Here is a 12,987-nt window from a genome sequence, read left to right on the forward strand (position 1 = left end):
TCCCTGCTGCGGTCTATTGCCTCCCCCTACACCTCCAGTGAGGCATATCCCAGGTATTCATCCACAACAGTCTATTCCCCCCACAACCTGTCCTGTCCCACCCTGAGACCCCTCCAGTCCAGCCTATTTCAATACTGGCCTGTCCCCCTGGCCTGTGTGTAGGAATGGCGACAGAGGAGGGGCCGTGTTTGGTGCAGATTATGTGGAGAGGTACGTCAGGTATCGGTGGTCTTCCTGGTGGGGTTTTGAGACCCCAAAACAGTACTGTCTGGTTCTGGGGAGAGCCGTGATAGAGGTGAAGAGGATCCACCGCTCTTCATTGTACTGTGTGTAGTGGAGAGTGAAAGTAGTGTAGGACTGGAGACCACTTCCCAGCAGATGTACTGGAATTTCCAGCCATAGTAGTAGGAATCAGGTAGGTCAGTATAGTAGTCAGGTAGGTCAGTGTGGTGCTCATGTAGATTACTGTAGGAGTCTGGTAGGGCAGTATAGGAATCAGGCGTGGCAGTTTAGGAATCAAGTAGAACAGTGCATTTTGATCTGGCTTTGCTTTAATAAAAAAGAAACTTGTCTAATGAGATGATAAAGGCACCATAAGGTGCAGGTAGGTACCCCTGTCTTACATGAAGAAGCTCCTCTTTACTATGCAGCGTAAAGTGTTGCCACCGCTCCAAGTCTTGGCTTAGACACACCCCCATGATACAGCTGGCTCTCAATAGCTGAAACCGATATTGTAGGATGTAGGGTACACAAGCTCTGTCATTTCTATAGTGTACACACCCCAGATTTGGGGCCTCCAAGGGTACCTGCAGTGCACAGTGTCCTGTATGATCTGTGTATGGAAGTTCATCATGTATGGTGATATCAGTATCAGGCTATATATAAACATTAGGGAATGTAGAAGTGGTTCCTTATCTCATAAGTTGCAAATAAAAGGAAGGAATGGTCTCTCTCTTGCAGCATGTCCTTACAAGGCCTACTACTGGAAGGGACTCAGGAAGTGTTAAAAGTCCACGGGTTAGGTGGCGCAAATTAATTGCCTTGCCCCAGGCGCTGACAACCAACATTACGCTACTGATCATAGGGGCAGGAAATGAAGGAAAATCTCTTCAAATGGGTTATGCACTGAACCCCCCCCCCCCCCAAAAAAAAAAAAAACAAAACAAAAAAAAAAACATACAACCTTAGCGAATGTTTTACTCTTCCCTACTTTATCCACAACTAAAAACATTTGACTAAAGTTGGGCTTTAATAGCTGGTTGGTAAGAGTTAGCATTATTTGAGATCTTAATATTTTTTGATGTTAGCGGTTATTCAAAAAAAATAACAGTTTTCTGTCCCCTCCAAAATCAGCATTAAAATGGAAGAAAACTTTGTAAGACCAATTGTTTCTAAAATGTTCCCTACCCCTTCCTTCTACCTATCCTGCATGCCCTTCCTTTTTACAGTGTAAAAAAAGGTGTGTATACTTACCGATTTTTAATCAGCTCTGGTCTTGTCACGTGATCCTGCCGCTCCAGCTCCCCTGTGGCAGTAAGCCGCTGCTGCAGGGGAGAGGAGGGAACGGTGAGCTCATGGTGATAATATAGCTCCCAGAATTCAATCCTTTACACAGGGGAGTCAGAGCTGTAGGATCATTTGACCAGAGCAGCCTGGATTAAAAAACGTAAGCAGTATACAGATCTTTTGTATACAGGGCATGAAGGATAGGTAGGAAGGGGAAGGGAATGTTAAGAATAGTTAGTGTTGGGCTTTTCTTCCACTTTAAAAAGATCCTATTGGGTCCCTGCAACAGAAGACAGCCTATACAAGACTCTTAAGCATTTAACACTTCCGAATGTATCAGATGCCTGTGTCCCCTGCCATTCACCATCGTTCCTTCCTCCAACCCTTAGGTCACTGATGTGTCCCTTGGTTAAGTCAGAGGGGCCAGCATGCAGCGGGGAATATAGCCATCCAACACTCCCAGAAGTGTCAAATGCTGACAAGTCTTATACATGCTGCAGCTTTAGAATGGAGGGGAAAGTAGGAGAAAGGATCTGAGGAGAGGCGACTACACGGCATCCTCTGCTCCGGGACCTGGCAATTGTAAAGATCTGAGAGATTTCCTTAAAACTGAGAATTGGAGAAAGATAAGAAAACATTGCCACGTAAAATAATGACAAGAAACATACATTTTAAAGAATACATGTTGTCCATATTCTGCTACAAACTGTTGGTAGGAACATTGAATATTTAGCAAAGCTACTTGTCCAGGATGTCAACAATCTATTTGCAGCCCAGAATAATGAAACAAGTACGCACTTCCTCACCAATGGATACAGAGGAACTTCCTGTAGCTTATTCTGCAATCTCCCGATCAGGAAACGAGTTGCGCTAGGTAGTCTGTTTGATGGTTACCTTTCCATGTCCCAGGAAACACAAGAACAGAACAGTTTACATTTCTTTTATTTCCTCTGATTGTGGAAATAATTCTTGGTTAACATTCAATGTGCACATACTGCAGGTATAAAATGCTACAGATTTAGCTAGTTGTGTTGTATTGCTGACATAAGTGAGAAGAAGCTAGAATACAGTCAGAGTCTCTACATTATGAACATGCTGTATATACCAATCAAGTATAAATTGAGCCTATAGAAATGTGCGACATTGATTTTGTGTACACTGAATCACCACCAGCATACATAAATTCTATACAGGTGTAGCCAGATGTTTGCTGTATCATTATGCCATCTAAGGACACTTACAGATGGGACTACAATTATTCCCTGTTCCCCCTAGTGCCCAGTACTGGGATGGCTACATTACTTCCTGTTATAGTGGATACAGCTCTTGCACAGTTGAGGATCCTGGGATCCGTAGTTCTTTACCCATTACATGCTTTGTTCTGTGTGCCAACTGGACTAAAACTACCAGAGACGTTAAGAAAAATTATATATTCTACAGCTGGTGTATTGAATTAAAATTCAAGAAGGTCCGGTCACTAAAATTTTCTTCTGGCCGAGGTCAGAATAGGGTGTGCCCATAAGTGTGCCCCCTTACATTAGGTGTCGCCATCAGAATGCAACTTTACATCATGTATTCCCATCACATCAGGTGTGCCCATCAGAGTGCCCCTTTACATCAGGTATCCCCATCACATTGCCACCTTACATCAGGCATTCCCGTCAGAGTGCCTCCTTACAGTCAAAGTTCCCCTATCATATTCCCCATCAGAGTGCCCCTTTCCACAGTATGTGCCCATCAGAGTGCCCCTTTCCACAGTATGTGCCCATCAGAGTGCCCCTTAACATAAAATAAGGGGCACTCTGATGGGCACATTTTATGTTAAGGGACACTCTGATGGGCACATTCTATGTTGTGCCCATCAGAGTGCCCCTTAACATTCAATGTGCCCTTGTAAGACTACACCCTAGCTTGAGGGCAGACAAGAGCTGTCAGGATCCTTGTGTACAGGCAGGGAGCGGGAGCCAGAGAGACAGTGGGCGGGCGCACACGTGATGTCATGTTGCTTCTCAGCGGCGGATCTGTCATTGCGGGCCGGTTGTCTGAAAGACAGCACTGCTGGGGCCGTTTGTGGACCGCGGTCTGTCATTTAGTGACCGCTGTTCTACAGCAAGGAACTGCCTAGTTCTCTTGGCCCAGGATTCAGAGTTGAACTCAGGGGGACTGCTGTTCTCCTCCAGAGACAGATTTTGTTGGCTACTACGGCAGGACTCCGCATAAACGTTCAGCACAGCGGCCGTGCTACCCATGGGATTGGTGAGTGGGCGGATGCCCACCTCCTTTCTGACAACATTCTAGAGACACCTGTACATCTCAGTATCAGGAGATCTTTGCTTTGAGCACAGCTTGTTCTCCTACATTACCATTACACACTATTGTATATGGGCTCTACCATTGCTAGCAGAAGACGATGGCTACTATTGCAGGACTCGAGTTGCTATGTCTAGTTAAAAAAGGGACCTCTCTCATTTAAGCCATTTTAATTCAAATTGTTATTTGAATTATTTACATAATTCTTTGCATTCCCTATTTTGAGGCCGGTGGCCAGAAGGAGCTGGTCAGTCAGCAAGCCTTCTCTTCCCCCTCCTGATGCTGGTGTTGCAGTTACAATGTACCATTTGTAACCGTATCACATGTAAACCGTTGCCATTTGGTTATATTCATTTTACCAGTGTTTTGCTTTTATGCATTAACTGGGGATGCATCTCCTAAACCTTCATTCTGTGGTCTACTCTATTGAACGAGCCTATTATAGAGGTGTTACTAAAGAATTGGGGCTCTTGATTTATTATTTCATACTGTTGAAATATGTCTGAACCCAGAGTGTCAGGAGGCTTGCAAGGTCAGGGCAACCACTGGGGACAAGCATTATCAAGTGGCCCCTGCGGGGATAGTGCTACACGGGCTTGCATGCCATGCCCATTTTTTATATGCTTTTCAGACACTGTCTTGCGTTTATGAAGCAACCCATCAAAATGCAACAGACCAACAATTCACTATGCAATATTTTCTACTGCACCGCTATCTAGTATATTAGTTTAAATATTCCATAGTTAAATACTGGAATTTTCTCAATATTTATGCATGTTGCTTGTGCCATAGAATGCAAAAGTGCATCATAATGTTTTTGGTGTAAACAAGCCCTATCGGCATTAAAAGACATTCCCTGATGGTGACTCCTACTCCTGTCATTGGCCACGTGACAGGCCCAGGAAGCCTTACGTTTGTTTTTGTGACACTGCATAGTTTGTTTAAATGGACTAAACCCAACAATTTGAGAGGTGCTCCTCTTTCTGTGGAAAAAGAATTCCTGCCCATGCCACGTTTGTTATTATAAAACGAACCAGCCAGTTAAAAAAACAACAACACAAAAACAAAACAAACAATTTCTTTATTAATTAACATATTCAAATGCATACAAATCCTCATAAAAAAATGAACCACCAACTCATGTAAAATGGACTAGCATACACTCACTCCAGTCAATAACTGCTGTAAACAGAACCTGGGCCATTGTGTACATTTAGATTCCACTAGCATACAGCTAATGTAAAAATATACAGATAATGAACCTTTATCATATTGATGGAACTGTAGAACTGCCATGCTACTTGACATATCTGCTCAGTAATGCTGGCAATGCACAAGGATTAATATCACAATATCATTGTATGTACTATAGTTATTAAACAGTATAGGCACCCACAGACATTACAAGATCAATGCCTAATAATGAAAGGAAATTATTGCAATCTGTGTTATAATATTTGTGGACAGCCCATTCTTTTCACTTTTCAGTAATGTCAACTGATCAAACCAAATGTTCCATGGCCATAACAGTAATGATCTCCAAGAAAAGGCTCACTTCAGTGATGTCCACTCACAGTGCGCAGACACAAACCTGTCCAAATACAGGTACTGATGGATAATGAATACAAAACCAACTTCACCTTCTAGGATACAGCCAAGGTCAACCTTACAGTGCAATTCAGAAACCTAACATATCTATGCAGCCATATAACTGTACAGCCATGCTATGAAAACATTCAGCTTAGGAAAGCCACCCACTGCTTGGACACTTGTAGTTGATAGACCACTGGAACCAAGGACTACCCTCCACTAGACACAAGGTTAGCGATTATCACTTTAGGAGTGACTACCTCTACATAGGAAAGCCACTCACTGCTTGGACACTGGTAGTGGATAGACCACTGGGACCAAGAACTACCCTCCACTAGACACAAGGTTACCGATTATCACTTTAGGAGTGACTACCTCTACATCTTGGGAGAATGATTAATAATAATATTATTATTAACAACTACAACAGCATGGTAGAAATTACCACTAAAAGACTCAAGACTGGCCACCAATGAAAACAAAGATGGGCAATCACTACAATCAGAGACCAAAATGACAAATTTACCAGATAGATAGCAGAATGGGTCCCCAAGTTCCAGAAAGCAGATTGTCTGCTCATGATAGGATTACAAAAATGAGAGCCTACTCTGGGCCTCCAGTATGGTACATCGTGGGCAGCATTAGCATGTCCGGGAATTGGCATAGCAGACCGAGAGGAAATCTTGCCATGTTTACTGCATTCCCTTTTCTAATATTCTCCTTTCTCCAGAGTACCATGTTTTTACTCCAAACACAATTACACAGTTCATAATGTGTTGTGCCTACACTGCTCTTCATCCTTGTACAAGTGAATCTGTTGAATTCTGCCATCACTCTTACTTTGCAGCCTGTGTAGTGTGAAATAGCATAAGCCAATGGTGTGACTCATGAACATGAATAAGTGTCAACTTAGTATTATGTCTGGGGATTTTTTTTTTCTTGCACAGCAGGACCTGAGTGGTATCTTGCAATGGATGCTGAGAACCAGTATGCAATGTCAGTTCAGAAACAATATCAATAAATTAGGTGAGTTTTGGGTTCCAGCACAGATTGTGCCATTTTAATTTTTTAAATCATTTCAGGTTTATAGCATAATATGTTGGTAACCGTATTTAAGTGAAAACCTCCCTGCCATTGCTTGCAATCAGGCAATGCTCATTCTCTACTTTGTGTGTCACTGACCTGGAGCAAACATACAGGTCAGGTGTCCTATTGTCATCTGTCCCATACTTTTTTGTTTTTATAATTAACAAAATACTCAATATGAAGCCAGAGGATCAGCATGACAACTAGGAAGAGGAGGTCAGTAATGGCAGACCACCTATTTCCTTCCAGAGTAGCTTTCTTTAAAGTGGTTGTAAACCCTTACATATACCCAGTGAAGGGACCGATACACAGAAATGAAATACATTATCCTACATAAGTTGTATCCATTTATGTATAGCAGTCTTTACTACATCCAAACTGCAGGATTTACACAGGATCTCTTAGCTCTGAAAAGCAGAGGTGGGGATCTCAAGTTACATCAGTGAGAACTCAGAGCTGATTGGATGGAAGGGACACACCCCATTCACACATCACAGAGGAACATTGCTGAGCCTGTTAATCACAGGCTGTGCTCTCCCTGTCACCAGTTTTCTCTTGGTGTCAGGAAAACTCATCAGAAGTGTCTAATGCTAATAGCACAGGAATGGGACAACAGACAGAAATGACACTTAGTACTCTGAATTGAGACAGGTACACACATAGAAATATATGCTTAGTTCATATTTCATGTCTGAGGTTTACAACCACTTTAACGGTTTTGTCACTAATACATAAGACCAAGCCATCAAATCAAGGGCGTAACTAAAGTCACAGCAGACCATGCGACGCATGAGCACAGGAGGCCTAGTACATTCTGGCAGCATAATGATATCATAAGGCAGCCATAACAAAAAGGGTTAAAACTTTAAGATAAAATTATTTTTTATATAGTTCAGACACTTATAACTAAAATTCCTTGAGATTTTCTCAGCATACTGCAGTCATGGCTTTGTTGTAACCTACACAGGTCTCAAATGGTAAAAATGCTTTTAGAATTGGGGTGGGATACCCTTCTACGGATTTCTCGACCTGTCCCCATCATATACATTTGCTTCCACTTCAGCTCTACGGCATACTTCCCTCATTTCACACACCAGGCTGCAGCTTCAAACCACAGTCTGCTCAGGCATTTACACGTCTGATAAATGGCACAAGCATGAAACAGATTTCATTACCATTGCTGCTGTTGTATAATGCAAGCCGGTCTATATAACCCAGTAAAAAGATGTCGCAACCCCGTAGACATTAAATGGCTTCTTTAATACCGATGAGCTAATATAATTACAGACACTGAAAATCACACATGCCAAATGCATCCACTGAACTCATGCTCTCATAACTTACAGCATCGCAGTCCTTTAGCTCTTCATATACACTCTTGCAGCACTGACATGAGAAGCACCATGTGCTTGCATTTGTGCCTAGAAAGCTATAGAATCCATTCATGACATTGAGCATCCCTAAGCACCTTCACCTGGAAAATACAGATAAAATTAAGAACATGAACAAGATGCAGCTTCTCCTACCAGTATTTTGAAACACGGCATTTAATCTCTGCATCAGCTCTTCTAGGGCCATTTCATCAAATGTCGATGCCTCACTTATAGCACAAGAAAGGATCCACAGAAAGCATTTTCTTCCCTCTGCGAAAGAAGCGAATAGGCTACAGCAGAGCTCCCCAGCACTGCATTTCAATTAGCTCCAGGTCCTTGCTTGACACAAAAGGAGGTGGTAAGTGAGCACACTCTCTCCACTGCAATACACAGGCGAGACGTTTGCGATTGGAGGCACAGCTATGATTCTCCATCACGTCAGGGTCACTTTAAAAGTTCGCACTGACAGTATTCTGCGGCAACGTGCTGCATCCTTCCACTGCAATTTTATATCCTTACAGCAATTTATATCCTTCAACATCTATTCAATGATTGTGTAAAAGGATAGCGATTTTCAGTAGCAGCAAAAAGACCTTAAAATGATTCTATTATAATACCGTAATAAAGAATTATTACTGAAGAAATGGTTATATATAAAAATTCTACCTTTAAAAACTAATCACACAGCCACTGGCATGTAAGAACAAGAGACACCACATTTTAGCTAGGGTATTGATTAAAAGGTAATATCTTAGAAATGCTTTATTTTTATAGAAATGTATAATAAATCACATAACAATAACCATAGCAGCAGGCAAGCCAGTAACGAGGGAAAGATCAGCTGCAGGGAGATCACAGGCAACATTGGTGCCTAGTCCTTTTCCCTCTGCCTGTCTTTTTTTGGACACAGCTTCAAGAGTTCAGTTCCTCACAGTTTGCTTACAAAAAAGTCAGCAGCAGCTACACAGTTTATGCGTTCAACTATTTACCAATTATCTGTGTTATTTAGTGAATAGATTTCTCAGTTTTACAGCTTTATCACTGATAAGCCTCCCATGTTAAATATTTGGATGTACTTAGAAGCAAGCTTCACACGCACATAGCAAGATAAACTTTCTAGATCCTCACTTTGTCTAAAAAAGCACATTTCCCAGCAGTTACACAGTTTATGCGATTACACTTATTTACCAAATATCTGAGTCATTTAGTGAATGTTTTTTTCAGTTTTATTTACCACTGGCAAGCTTCCCATGTACAATATTTGGATATACTTAGAAGCAAGCTTCACATGCACATAATAGGACAACTTTCCACATCCTCACTTTGTCTTGCTTCTGCTGTTGTAATGGAATACATAGTTCTTGATCCCATCTTCTTTTCCATTTATACCACACCTGTCATTGCTTAGCTTGTCATTTATTTCAGCATGATCTGTGCAAGTACCATCAAACAGCATAAGGCTACGTTCACACTAGCCTTGTTTTCAAGTGGCAGAAAGGCATTTGGGAAGCGTTTTTACCACTTCCCAAACGCCTCTGACAATTCTGCCCATTGCAGCACATGGTGCTGTTCTAATGGGTGCGGTAGCGTCGCAGCGAAACGGATGCCTCTGGTCGAGTCAAGAGCCATTGAAGCCTCCTATTCTAGCCTATGGTGCCGCTCCGCAAACGCCCGGCCGCCGTTTGCGGTGAGGATGCGACACGGTTGCGGGGCGTTTGCGGAGCGGTAACACCATTCAAACATTAAAGGCGTTTGTGGGGCATTTTTAACGCTCAGCAAACGCCTAGCAACCGCCGCTGAACCGCGCATGCGTTTGCAGAGCGTTTGCCGAGCGTTAAAAAAAAACGCTTCGCAAACGCCGGACCAACGCTTGCCAAATGCTATAGGGGCGTTTGGCAAGAGTTGGTAAGACAGTCAAGTGTGAACAAGCGCTTACTGGGAAAAATACAGGAAGAACAATTGCAAGCAAACCCTCATACAAAGCTCTCCACAAAGACATTGGCTTCTGAAAGGAACTGCTAAGGCCTAGGGTAGACCCTTAATGGTCCAAAGTTGATCCAGACCAGACTGGAGAATCTGCAAGACATCAGATTACTCCTTGATGGTTAACGTAAACAACTGCCGTGGCATTGTTCGACTAAATCCAGGTCAGGTGACCATGCAGACAAGAGGTCTAGCATTGAAGGAATAACTAAATCACCCTCACTTCTAGTGTATTGATTGGGAGGAGAGTTTTATCCGATAACCAACTCCTTTGGACCAAGAGGATACTTAGAACATCTACACAGCCTGATAATCAAGAGCACCAACCAAAGCATTCAGTTCCAACTCCCCGGGCATGTCTGGTCCTTCCAGATAGATGGTGACAATCCAAAGAATGCACCCCTCATGTCCCACACGGTCAGAATGGCGAGTCACAATGGTCTGGGATGAAGATGAGGATATAGGACTGCATTGAAGAGGACAATGCAAATGCATCTTTGTTCGTGGACTGTAGAGTCTGAACATAGGAGCTAACAACCCAGTGCTTGTCCAGAAGAAGTAAAATAAACCTTGAATAAGGCCAAAACTAGGCTCAGACTTACGGTATATACTCCAAGCAATGAGTTCTTGGGTTTTAGCATACTCCTGGATCTCACCAAGATCTGTGCAGTCTGTTGGATGCTGTCTAACCAAGCCTGCCTCAGCCACATTTTTAGAAGAGGGTCATTTATTGTCTTACTGCAGAAGCAGGGCAAGAAAAGAGACTAGCACCTTGGTAAGACCTTCGCTGTAGTTGACAGGCCCAAAGAATGGCAGAATTTAGAAAAAGGCTGAGAGACGCAAGCAAAAAAGATGCAGAAGTTGTAAAACTACTGTGAAAATGGTCATGCAGTAGGCATTCCAGAAGTTTTACAAAGGTCAATTTTGTATCCAAAGAAAAGAGTATGGGGCGGATGCCCTCTTGGCAATAATCCCAGGGGAGAGAAGCTGCATCAGAGCAGCATGAAGGTCTGCCAAAGCAAAGGTGAGAAATGTCCAAAAGCCAGGAGATCAATCTTAGGATGAAGCCCCTAAGGACTCGGGTAGGTCTAGAACAGTTGACTCATAACTCCAGACCACTGGTTACGCACAAAGTCTAAACCTTCCCGCACACCAACTCATCTGAAAGAATAGGGTACACCTCTATATTCACCACAGTGAAACAGAAGCTGTAGGAAAAAAACAGAGAAGGACTCAGGACGACTGGAGTCAGACAACATGGCAAAATGAAGCTCTGATGAAGGTTCGTCTTTCGAAACGAGTCAGCTGTTCCCCGAGTGTCCATTCCTCTGATGGGACTCGCGCAGGCTGCTTTTATCCTTTGTCCCTTTGAGGACTTACATGCATGATATACTTCAGTGTTTGTGAGTATTATTCTGTAATTAATAAAAATTTTGGCTTACTAAGGTAATCCGCAAGGTTGGTGCGCTCTTTGTTTTCGCTTCACAATATTGGTCAGGCTTCCCCAGCCTTGTTTGGAGCTGCACAACCCCATATGCACTGGTGGTAGAAACTTCCAAGTCCTGACTCCATCTACCTACCCCGTGTTGGGTCATAGAGCGCAAGAGAGTTCGTTTTCTATGGCAAGATGCCCCACAGAATGATAGTCAATAGTATACATATGCACACACTGCACCAACAAGGTGGATTCAAGACTCAGCTACAGAGCAGGAAGGATAGATGACTGAAGGCCCTAATTCAAGGGGGGATGATGACTGTCCGTGACCAGGGCAGCAGAGGTGGTCTCACAACAGCCTGCATGAGAGTCCTCAACATCTAAAAGGTGAATCATGGACCAACCGCAGAGGGGTCAATTTTCATTGTAGGTAGGCATACAAACCACATGCATTTAAATAGTTTAAACAAGTGATACTGACATACCATCTGTAGAACAGGAGGGGTTAACAGAAGATTGTGACTAGATCACCTTGGACTGCCACACAATAATAAGGAAGGGTCACAGAACCTGCAAGAGTAGTGTACCAAATGCCAAATGGTTAAAGGAGGTTTGTGGCTGCGGCACAATAGGCTGTCATACAACAGTAAGTGAAAACCTACCCACAAGGGGTATAGATGTAGTGCTTTTGAGCTACTATGGTGTATTTAAAAATATATTTACAGCAAACAAAAAAAATTAAATAATAAAATTAAAATTTAAAATGCGTGGGTCGCTTACACCATACACATACCCATAATATTGTGTAACTAAAGTCAAATATTGTGAAATTATGTCGCGCTCCACCAATAACCAATTAAAATGATTTAATTATATTAATATGTGTTATCAATGTTTCACGGTTATGTAGAAATTAGCACTTTTTTTTGGAGGATCACGTTATGATATATATGGTTATTATTTAAGAGATTTGGTCACACAGGATAATAAACACATTAATATAATAACTAAATAATAATTATAAATTGATTGGAGCGCAACACAATTTCTACCCACAAGGGGTACTCATGGGTTTGATGCAAAGCAGTTGGGGCAATGGCCATTGTATCTAGGTCACCGTCAGTGTGCAAGTGAGGTACCAACAAGGGATACGCTCAGGCCAACTGCCAACTGTAGGGGTCAAAGAACTTGCGTAAATAGTTCACCATAAGCCACTGTACAAATAGTATACAAAAGGAGACAGAACCAACCATTGCAGAGTGGTAGGGTTAATGACCATGCATGACCAGAGCACCATACACCACTGTGCAAACGGTATACAGAGATACATTGATGAGGGTCACTTTACAAACCACTGCAGAGCAGGCAGGGGTTATTGGCCATGCATGCCTAGGTCACTGTAGGCAGTTGTATAGACATATAAATCCAAGTGCAGCGCTAATAAATATATTATTGGTAATAATGTCCGTATAAGCGTCCAAATAAATGTATAAAGAGGATATAATGAATAAATGAATAAAGTGACAATCCGTGCTTAAAGTGTCAACTGCAGCGATGCTTCAGTGCTTGAAAGTGGGGTAAAAATACGCACTCACCAGATGCGTATTGGAAATACACATGTATATAAAACACTCAGAGGTCCTCTTTAAGGGAGCAAATTAGGCCGGGCAAAGGATTATCCTCCCTCTGGGTAGCGTGTGGTGC

At 42.5% G+C, this 12,987-nt stretch overlaps 1 protein-coding gene across 3 annotated transcripts in view; it reads right to left on the bottom strand.

The window, feature by feature from the left end:
* The window catches only part of MCF2L (MCF.2 cell line derived transforming sequence like), a 249,336-nt gene extending 241,144 nt beyond the window's left edge, over positions 1-8,192 (bottom strand). For all 3 annotated transcript variants that reach the window (XM_089693565.1, XM_089693564.1, XM_089693563.1), the window contains exon 1: positions 8,019-8,192. In XM_089693565.1, coding sequence (XP_089549691.1) covers positions 8,019-8,070 — 52 coding nt within the window. In that variant the 5' untranslated portion in view covers positions 8,071-8,192. The remainder of the gene's footprint in view (positions 1-8,018) is intronic.
* Between the last annotated feature and the right edge of the window lie 4,795 nt (positions 8,193-12,987).

This window comes from Staurois parvus, unplaced genomic scaffold (genome assembly GCF_062004578.1).
Source record: "Staurois parvus isolate SC_StPar_1 unplaced genomic scaffold, SC_StPar_1.0 ptg000634l, whole genome shotgun sequence".
In the NCBI taxonomy this organism is placed as follows: Eukaryota; Metazoa; Chordata; class Amphibia; order Anura; family Ranidae; genus Staurois; species Staurois parvus.